Genomic DNA, 10,673 nt, shown 5'->3' on the forward strand with positions numbered 1-10,673 from the left:
GTGCTGTTGATTTTCCTGGAGAAGCCAGTCATGCTGGTTTTCTTGACATGAACTCAGCTATTCCCATCTTTGAAGGAGCATGTGTCTTAGCTGTAGCTGAGGATGACTGTGGTTCTCTTTGGGGGTGCTCTGGTCCTTTCCTAAGTGTTGCTCCCTGGCTCCAGTGAGGGTAGCTCAGCCTGGTGGCAGAGCCTTCATCCTACAGGTGCAAACTTTTCAGCTTCCACTACTAACCTTTGTAACTTTCCAGAGCAGGTCCTTTATATGGTCTTGTGTGAGACATTGTCATGGACTGTAGGTCTTCAGTGAGACTCATGGGGGACACTGTTATGGGCTCTAGGTCTTCAGGTGGACTCCTGAAGGACATTGGCATGGGATCCAGAATGTCAACTGCATTCTTTGGGTCTCTAGTACATCTCTCTAGGACAGACCTCTCTCACTCTTCTGTATTTGACTCTTTGGGTGAATATCATAAAATAATGGTATAAATTATATGCCCTCTATTAAATCTATTTCCCTGTAAAACCAGACTGTGGCAAATGCTGAGTTCAGGAAAATTGCATGGAAAGAAATATGCATCTTACAATTAATCTATTACAATTTTTAGAGAAATGAATTAAAATAAAACAAAAATCTGTATCATTTCATTTAAGTTACACCACATAAATTTTAATTTTTGATAACGAAAGCCAACATGGAAAGAACATACACACAGAATTTTAGAGTCTAAAATCAAAACCAAATACATGGTTCCAGTTTCAGAAGACATTCCACATTTCTGAATTCAAGATCAAGGGAACTCTCACATTCTTCTGTACCTGGTTCAGTTGAGATTCTACAGACTCATCTTTCCTATGCATACAAAATTAGGACCACAAACACAAACTTTATTGCAAGATATGGTATTATGGTTTCTTTTGAGGTCTGCTGAACCATTGGTTTCATTACAAATTGCTTGTGGAACACTTAACCTATTTCAATGAGCAGAAGAAATGAAAACAAAGCTTCAAAATAAAGGAGAAAAAAAGTGCTCTGGCTTCCAGGGATAACATTTCAGTGCTGTTTGTTGTTTCAATGTCATTCATTCTTTTCCCCTCTAAATCCCTGCTACTTACACTTGTTTCCTAATTTTTTTCCTGTAAACTACACTAATCAAATTCTCAGCCTTTTGCTACACCACAAATACTGACATCTTCTGTGTCCTTTTTCCTCAAGATCATTACTTCCTCTTAAGCTCTGTGCTAACTCTTAGCTGTGCCTCACTTCTCAGTGCAGCAGACTTCCTAACATTGATTAGGTCTCAGCTCCCATCCCACTATCTCAAGGAAATCCATTTTCATCTGTTATGAAATACAATTACTCTCTGGTTCATCACCTTAAATTAGGACTGTATAAATTTTGGATGTGTGTGTTTATGTTTTGTTTATTCATTATTTCTTTCTTCCACTTATCCACCTAAACTCTATCCTTACCTAAGTGCATACAATTAAGAATTTGGGGTAGCAGATATATATTTTGTCTTCCCCACTACTACAATTTTACACAGAAAACAGAGCCTGAATATTTTAATGTCTAAAACAGGATTCTCAGCCTATGTTTGTTGACCATGTAAACTACACCATTTGTATTATGCAAAACTCTAAGACAAAATGAGAGTGAAAATGAAAAGAGGTAGATACATTATAAGTAAAATTATAAAGTATGCTTGAAGAACCAGTAAATTCCAATATACATAGCTGTTTAACATTTGTAACAAGATGCTTCCTAAAGAAGAAATAGCCCATCTTTACACCCACATTCCTGGCTGGTGTCTAAGAGCTGCATATAATGCAGCTTCCCTTTGTCTTGTCGGTTCTAAATATTTTACCTTCCTGACCTTAGGAACTATGGTTAGCGGAAAATCTTCAGCCTCTCTTTACCTCACACATTTGAGACTAAAGTATGAACAAAAATTAGAGTATCCGTGTTGTTGAAAAGCAAAGTAATCTCCGGAAACTAATGTTCTTTAAACATTCAACAGAGATTTACCAAATAAAAATTCAATTACCAAACTAAAGGGCAAGAAAATACAGTGGCACAGGAATTTCAGATATGAATGTGTTTAAGTTTCACAATAACCATTTCTAGATTTACTATCATGTACCACATTTACACTTAAAACCATACTAAGCAGGAGAATGACAGACTAAACTATCACTCTACTCCTATTTAAAGGAATAAATATGATCTTCTTATCTATATTACTTTGCTTTGTGAACTGATGTGCATAACTCTTTTTCTATTTTTTAAAAAAATTGCATATTTTGGTTACTTGCCATTCTTGCCATAGATTTATAAAACACCTGCACTAATTCATATGACATATAGCAAAAGTGACTTCTATTTAAGAACGAATCCTTTTCTTCAAAGTCTTTTTTAGTGCAATATGGACATCCTTGTTCCTCAAACTGTAGACTAAAGGATTAATCATTGGCTCCATAATAGTATAAAAAACAGAGGATAATTTATCTTGATCCAGAGCCTCTGCAGGAGAAGGCTTAAGGTACATGAGTGTTGCTGCTCCAAAGAAAAAAGAAACAGCAATGATGTGAGAGCTGCAGGTGTGGAAGGCTTTGGATCTGCCTTTTCTAGAATGGATAGAGAAAATATTAGAGAGAATCAAAGTATAAGAAATAAAGATGACAAGACTGTGGCCTGTAACATTGACACTCACCAAAATGAACACCACTGCCTCATTAATGGAGGTACTTGAGCAGGACAGCCGCAGGAGAGGAGGGATGTCACACATGTAGTGATTAATAACATTGCTGCCACAGAACGTTAGTCTGAGCATACACCCTGTGTGGGCCATGGCACACACAAAGCCCATTGCATACACACCAACTGTCATCATGAAGCAGACCCGATGGGACATGATAACCTTGTAAAGCAGGGGCTTACAGATGGCCACATATCTGTCATAGGCCATGGAGGTCAAAATACAGCACTCATCAATTGCAAAGAAAGCAAAGAAAAAGAGCTGAGCCATACACTCAGGGTAAGGGATGATGTCTTGATTTAGGAAACTCATCAGCATTCTCGGAGTTATGACTGAGGAGTAGCAGAGATCGATGAAGGAGAGGTGGAAGAGAAAGTAGTACATGGGAGTATGCAGATGAGGATTCAGACCTATGAGAACAGTCAAGCCCAGGTTCCCCAGCACGGAGACCACATAGATTCCCAAGAAGAGGAGGAAGAGAGGCAGCTGGAGCTCTGGCTGTTGTGTTAAACCCAGCAGAACAAACTCAGTCACTGAAGAGCCATTGTGCGAAGCCATTCTTCCCTGCACCATTTCTGTGAGAACAAGAGAAGAAGCAAACAGTGTCACTAAAATGAGACAACTCCAAACAAATCCATGGAATGAGAGCTGATTCAGGGAATAGGAGGGGGTGAGCTCGAGCCCATCCTTCCCTATGCCCTCGTTTTCTCCACTGTAGAACTAGACAGAGGGAGTGTATAAAGATGAATATTAGGTGGAATGTAGGAGGCGATTTCTTGAAGGATGGATTTCAGGAAGCAACAGTGCTGGCCCTAGGCGACTTCTGCCTCCATGGTCCTTCTTTTACCCCAGTCAGTGATGATCTCAGCAGACAGGAGATGAGACTTTTCAAGAGTTCACTGAACACCATAGATGAAGTCTGAAAGAATAGCAGAAGAGATCAAATTCAACACTCACCCTTTAGTATCATGGCTTCAGGGGAGGGCTTCATTCTCCTCCTCTCTTCTCAAAGAGCTAAGTGGCTCTGCTGCATGTTAGAATTACATGGTGCAGAATAAAGATATTTCATTTGTCACAATTGCTGTTGCATGGGACACATCTTGACTGAGAGAGCCAGAACCCAGACCCCAGTTCCCCAGGCTGTGAGAAGCCACGAGTTATTGATCATGATTTCTGGGGATGGATTTGCTAAAAACATCCTCTCTAGTGAAAGGTGTGGTAAGTAGCATGTACCAATTGCAAAAGAGCTACTTCCTAACAAGACCAAAGGGGTTTTTATGAGTGAAGAAAACCTTACATTTCCTGGTATTTTCTCAAGGGATCAGCTAAAAGAATATAACTGTGCTGTGTTCATTAGCTCAATAATGATTAAATATTGGAAGACTTATGTTTCCTTGTATTTTCTCAAGAGATATGCTTAAAGAAATAAACTGTGCTGTATTTGCCAGCTAATGACAATTACATGGGCTTATCAAAATTTTACCACTTTACATGAATTCTGATTAAGTCTCAAATAAGTACATTTCCAAATGAAGATGATATTCTCAGTTTTTTCTGTAACATGTACTAGAAAATACAAAATCTCTTTATCCCACTGGTGAAGGCTTATTGTGGCAATGCTTCCATTTTTAGGTAAAAAATATGGAACAAGAGAACTTAGTAAAACATGCAGGGACCACTGCTATACTCAAAGATACAACCTGAGAGCAACCTGTGTCAGAATTCTGACATCATTTAAAAATAACTATACAGTGTAAGTTTTCTCATCATTAAAATCACTGGAAACCTGCTCATCCTCTAGGATAGGTCTAGTGTCTCATCACAAGACGGCAGCACAGACAAGGCCCAGAGACAGGCTTGGATCAGTGCAGTGCAGAAAGTCCAAAAATGCCCAGGACTGCCCCTGTGAGAGAATACTGGAAGCCATAAAAGGTTTTTTATTCATTATTTTGGAGAGAATTGAAACTGATGTGAATTAATATTGGTTTAGTGAGTGGCTCTCAGAAATAATCATAAACAGAAATTCTATCCAGGGAAGATTCAGGAAAATGTATCACAAAGAGAATAGAAATAGCAATAAAATAGCCCAGGTAACTGCCTTGTGTGTTGCTTCAGAGCAAACTCAGAAAAAAAAATATTAGGAAAAGTTATACATGCAGTTTCGAATAAGCATCTAAGCAAAGTATGCAATAGGAAAATGTGTACAAAATGGTAAGTAAAACTTGAGAGAAAGGACAGAGGAAGAAAAACGTTCAAAGATCATTTCCATGCATATTTAACAAACAGGGTTGGTAACTGCCATGAGAGAAGATACAGGAAAAATAAAGAGCCAAGGAATATAGTTTTGAAAACCTTAAATTATAGATTTGATACTTTAGCTAAAAAAAATCCTACAACCACTAAAGTTAGTTCCAGTTTCTATTCTCAAAATTCCCAAAATTATTAAGGGACCAAAAGTCCCTGAAGATAAATGTGAAACTTGTCCCCCAAGACCAAATTCCTCAGTCACAGTGGTGATGAAGACTCTGGTGATTAATACCTGCGTTTTCTATGAAACATAGAGTACTTTTACTTAGGTGATGCAAGAGCATGAAATTCTTCCCCAAAGGTGCCATTATATTGACTCATATTGCAAGAGTAATTTATGTGAAGTCACAAACCTCAGGATGAAGGTCATTTTCACATCCCATCCTGCCAGTGTCCACAGGACAAATATGGAATGGACATAGAAGGACTCCAAGCTGTCCTCACATTGGCAAAAATCCCTCCTATTCTTCCTTGTTTCTTTCTCATGGTCATTCCATTGGCCTAATTCATTTATAACAAAGCATGTGAACTGTACATGGTTCTTATCAACTGTACAACAGCATCTTTTCTCATTCCGAATCATTTAGGTCTAATGAATTTGACCTTGTAAACGTCAGAGAAAATTTAACTCAAAAAGTTGTACTAGCAGTATATTTTCACATGAATGCAGAAAATAAAAAACAGACACAACTAAATGAAATTTTGATCTGAAAGGTTATGTCACATTGAACTAATATGCGACAAATACCCAGCAAATCTAGCTCATGTGTTTTTAAGTTTGAATGTATGTGATTAAGATAAAATGAGAAAATTCAAACTACAAGTACCAGAGAAAGAAAAGAAATAGAAAATGCAATTCCATAAATCTTGCATGGGGACTGGGATCACAACCACCACTTGTAACTAGCTGCTGAGTAAATCTAAGGCGGCTCCCAGGTGACTGCATCTTGAGAAAGGTCAGACCGGGGTGTGCAGTTTACTGAGTTATTTCATAGGTGTGCAGCTATGGGAAGGTAGACACAGCAGTATGATCTGGTCTTAATAAAGATGCTTGGGCTTCAAAAAATCTAAAAGAAGCAAGAAACACCTAGTAAATGAACAGGAAGTGGGAGAGGAAGCAGGTAGAAAAGACAGGGAATCAAACCTCAACCAAGTGTCAGATGACCTCAGCAGAAGCTACCTATGAAGGCCTTAATTCTGGGTTTTAAAATTAATGAAGACCTGCTGGTGTTGGTATGAATGAATATTTATAAAAACATGCTTTTGAGTGAAGAAAGAAGATGTAAAAGCACAGGCATGGCATGCACACATTATGTAAACATGCTATGTAAAATTTTCAGCATATGGAACTGGACTGATTAGTATTACAGAAAGGCATGGAGAGCAGAATTTTAAAAGTACACTCAGCACTGCACACCAACTAACAGGGTCTGTCTCCAGGTCTGAGATCAGATTAGGGAAGGAGACAGCTGAGGGAGAAGGAGAAAAGGAAAGAAGAAAAGATACATAATATCTTATTTTGAGCTTTGTTATCTTTGATACAGAGCCTCTCTGTGCTGTCCAGGCAGGTCCCAAACTCCTGGACCCAATGATCCTCCTGCTTCAGCCTCCTCTATAGCTGAAACTGCAAGTGTATGCCATTGTATTTCTTCATGTAATTTTAGTATGTAATTTATTTTTATTTCTAATCACTAAATACTATGCTTCTAAGGATTAAAGATGGTTAACTACAAGAAATTGGGAGCACTCAAGAATTCAGAATAAAGCTGTACAGAAATGTGGACGTTAAATGTAAGGCAAAAATTAGCCCCCCCTCCCACTTTTTTTCCCCAATCTCAGTAGATTTCTGACACTCCCGCTGAAGACCAACTTGTGATGGTACACAGTAGACAATAATTAATATTAACAAATTGGCACAAAAATAAATTGACAGCCTGTCCTAGGCCAACCTCACTTCTGGTGAGATCCACGGGTGGTCTAAGGACAGATGAATCTTCAGGCCCCCACCAGAGCTGACACTAGCATTGTGTGGAGTTCTGGTGCAGCAAAGCAGGACAACAGGGCAGCTGAGGACTCAACTTGTGCAAACTCCTTCTAGCTAGATAGTCCAGTTAGTAGTCCAATCCGTAGTCCAATTAGTAGATAACACCAGTTAACTAATATCTGTTCCTCTGTGCTTTCCCAAAAACACAATGCCCCTCAATTCCTGAATCTTGACGGAAACAGAAGGTCACCTCTAGTGCTCTCTGCAGCCACCAGCACCCCTCCCCCCAAACAAGCCATGCACCTAATAAGAAACAAAGGCATCGTGCCTCCAAGTCTTAGCCTGTCATTGTGTTGTGACCACAGTGGTTCCCTTGTAACTTAAATACACCTCTTGTCTGTGTTTTACTCTGTCATTATTCCCTGAGCAGGAGACCATGGTCCTGGGCCAGACAACGGTTAACTGGTGCCCACTGGGGGGCATCATAGTCTGCTAGGGGAGGCCACCCTGTGTGATCAATGCTGGAGAGCAGAGACAAGGACAAAATACCACAGGATGAACAACAGGGACACCGAAAGAGTGAGGTAAGTGACTACTCACAGACTCCAGTAGGTTTTCAACAGAGATTAAACATTAGACCACATTATATGTATATGCCTACAAGTTGCTCTTTCCTTTTGAGCACTTTCTTTCCCTTTTATTATTACAATATCTATTATAAATTTTGGATCTTATTACTCTTTTAGTTTTTTTATTATCATTTATTTTTTACACTACAGAGACAATAGGGTATTTACAAATGTGAGTATGATTTATTTCACTTAAGAGGATAGTCTCAAATTGCCTCCATTTACCTATAAAAGCCTCAAGATCATCTTTTTATAGCCAAGTAATATTCCATTGTACAAAAATACCATATCTTTTTCATCTATTCTGTGGTTGATGGGCATTTTGGTTGTTTGGTTCACCTTGTGAGTCTTGAAGTTAATTTAATTTTAAAAATTCAGTAAAGTCTGGGCATTGAGTTTGGGACAGGGGTGTATCTTTCAGAGAGAGGCTGGGTGATGGATGTGGGCAACTGTGTGGTGCAGGTCCAGCCTCCTGTGGCTGGTAATGTAAAATGCTACCACTGGTCTTAACTCTGCTAGGTGGATTCTGGACTCGGTGGTTGCACTGCCAATAACTTATGTTGAAGCAAGGTTTGTTCTCGCATTAGAAATGACGCTGATGTTTTCCCTGTTATGAGTCACCATGATCCTTCTTCTTTCCCTTTTCACTCCATTCTGTCCACAAGCCTGCTGGGCGGTGCCACCCACACCCAGACTGGGTCTCCCTCTTCAGTGAATCCATCATCCACCCTCAGAACTATGCTAAGCAAATCAGTGGGCCACTCCAGTGTCACCCAGCCAGTACCCAAATACCTCCTTTGTTTTGTTTTTAAGAAGGCTGTAATGGAAATTTTACAGGGACAAGCTACCTCAACAATATGTGGGAAGCAGGAGACAGTTCTCCATTATGAGAAACTCATTTATGTGCACTGCATGTTGAAAAATCAGTGACCTCTCACTCCACTATCTGCCAGGAAACTTCCCAAAAGAGTCTGTCGCTCTCCAGAACTGTGGAGGAGACAGCTTGAGAGGTTTCAGGTGGGTGCACAAGACTTACTGCTTCTCAATTCTGGCTGTACCAGTGAAGCTAGAGACCTCACTTGATTAAAAACCAACTTCCTGCAGACATTCAAGGAGATTTCAATAGGTTAAAACCCATCACTTGAAGGAAGGTGAGAGAGGGACGGCAAGGCTGAGAGAAGACTTGTATTTGAGAACTTGGTTTGACAGTTTGCAGAGACCTCCTTTCTGTACAGGGTCACACTCTCCATGTTCTGCTTCACATTAAGAAGTCATGACCAGTATTTATCAAAATGAAATCACACGCACCCAACACTCTAGTGCCAGTGGCAGAACCTCTGACCTTCGGCCAGTGAAATCACCAGGAATTTCTTTGGAGTAAAAGTTACAGCCCTTGAGCTCCCAGTTAGTCCAAAACATTCAACATGCTTTCAGGGTTTTCCCTGGTTTCCTCTCTGCACTTTTCGGATCTCAAATCACAATATTCCAAAAGGCTTAGTGGTGTGGCCTTTCCCCAAGCAGACAGCACAATGTGCTTCCTGCACCCATCTAAGATCCCTCTGTAAACTGAAGACCTCGTTTTCCTTGATGTCCAGCTCAGTGCCAGGCTTTCTCTCTTACAAAATCTTTTCCTCTCCTCTGTTCAAGGGTGTCTCACTCTGTGAAATGTTTCTAATATTCATCCTTCTCAGGGACAATTCAAAATCAAGACATCTATATCAAATGCACCTACGTGCTTCTCCCAGCTCTACAGTTACTGAGGATGATGCTCAAGACACTCATCTTCCCTAAGCCTTCCTGTTCTCCTTTGATAGATGGAAATTATTCTAACATAGAAAATTAATTTTTTAAAATATTTATTTATTTATTTATTTATTTATTTATTTATTTATTTTGTGGTACTGGGGATTGAACTCATGACCTTGTGCTTCCCAGGCAGACACTTATGCCACTGAGCTAATGTCGCAGCGAAAATTAATTTTTATATATCAGGAGAACAGCACTTAGAATCATACCTGTGACCATGAGTAGGTTTGTTGTTGCTTTTTTGTTTGTTTGTTTTGGTAACATGCTGTGACCTTATTTCACAACCCCCTGAGTTCCACTTGGCGGAGCTAAATAACTTCGTGTTGAATTAAGATATGTAGTGCGTAATTTCACAGCAAGAAGCCAGAAAAATTAACCAAAAGATGAAAATGACTTCAGGTATCTGTGGTAACCCTCCCCGACATTAGTTTGGTTCAAACCCAGTTTTGTAGGTCTCCAGGCAGAATTTCAAGGGAATCACATCCCACAGAAGCACATACCACTTGGTCCTAGAATGAACCATCCCTTTCCTGGCACAAGTAAGCAGAAATATGTCATTAAAAAAATCCTTAATAGTGTCTTGTTCTATTCAGTTTTATTTATTTATTTATTTATTTATTTATTTTACTGAATAGAAAAAAAAATATTAGAATAATGACCTGGGCTAGTAGAGTCACACTTTTAGTTTCAGGATCCCTTTATGTCTTAGAAATAAAGAGAAACTTCTAAGAGCTAGTTTCTGTGGGTTTTATTGAGCTACATTTCTCTGTATCTAAAATTGTAACAAAATGTTTTAAAATATTTATTTTCAAACTAGCAGTGGACAGTCATGGTCCTGCATATCTATAATCCTAGGACTCAGAAGGCTGAGACAGAAAGATCTGTGCAAGTTTGGGGCCAGCCTGTACTGCAAAGTAAGATTCTATCTCCAAAAGTAAACAATTAAAAATAAAGAAGCAAAATATAAAATATAATAGAGCAGTATAAAATAATATATAAATAAAAATATTAATACAAAATAATATATTGTGGAAAACAATTATCTTATAAGGCATGATAAAAATTTAGCAAGAAGAGTTGCTTTTGTTTGCTTTGAAAATCTGTTAATGAAAGTTTCTGGTTTTATAGAAGACAAGTGTATAATCCTACCTGGATTTGTATTTAATTCTTTGTGATATGGTACTTTGGT

At 38.9% G+C, this 10,673-nt stretch overlaps 1 protein-coding gene across 1 annotated transcript; it reads right to left on the reverse strand.

The window, feature by feature from the left end:
* Positions 1-2,383: 2,383 nt before the first annotated feature.
* LOC134477531 (olfactory receptor 8B8-like) lies at positions 2,384-3,340 on the reverse strand. The gene has a single exon (XM_063255643.1). It carries the CDS (start codon positions 3,329-3,331, stop codon positions 2,384-2,386), a length of 948 nt encoding a protein of 315 aa, XP_063111713.1. The 5' UTR covers positions 3,332-3,340.
* Positions 3,341-10,673: the final 7,333 nt, after the last annotated feature.

This window comes from Cavia porcellus, unplaced genomic scaffold (genome assembly GCF_034190915.1).
Source record: "Cavia porcellus strain 051 isolate PalLab524CR breed Dunkin Hartley unplaced genomic scaffold, mCavPor4.1 scaffold_9, whole genome shotgun sequence".
In the NCBI taxonomy this organism is placed as follows: Eukaryota; Metazoa; Chordata; class Mammalia; order Rodentia; family Caviidae; genus Cavia; species Cavia porcellus.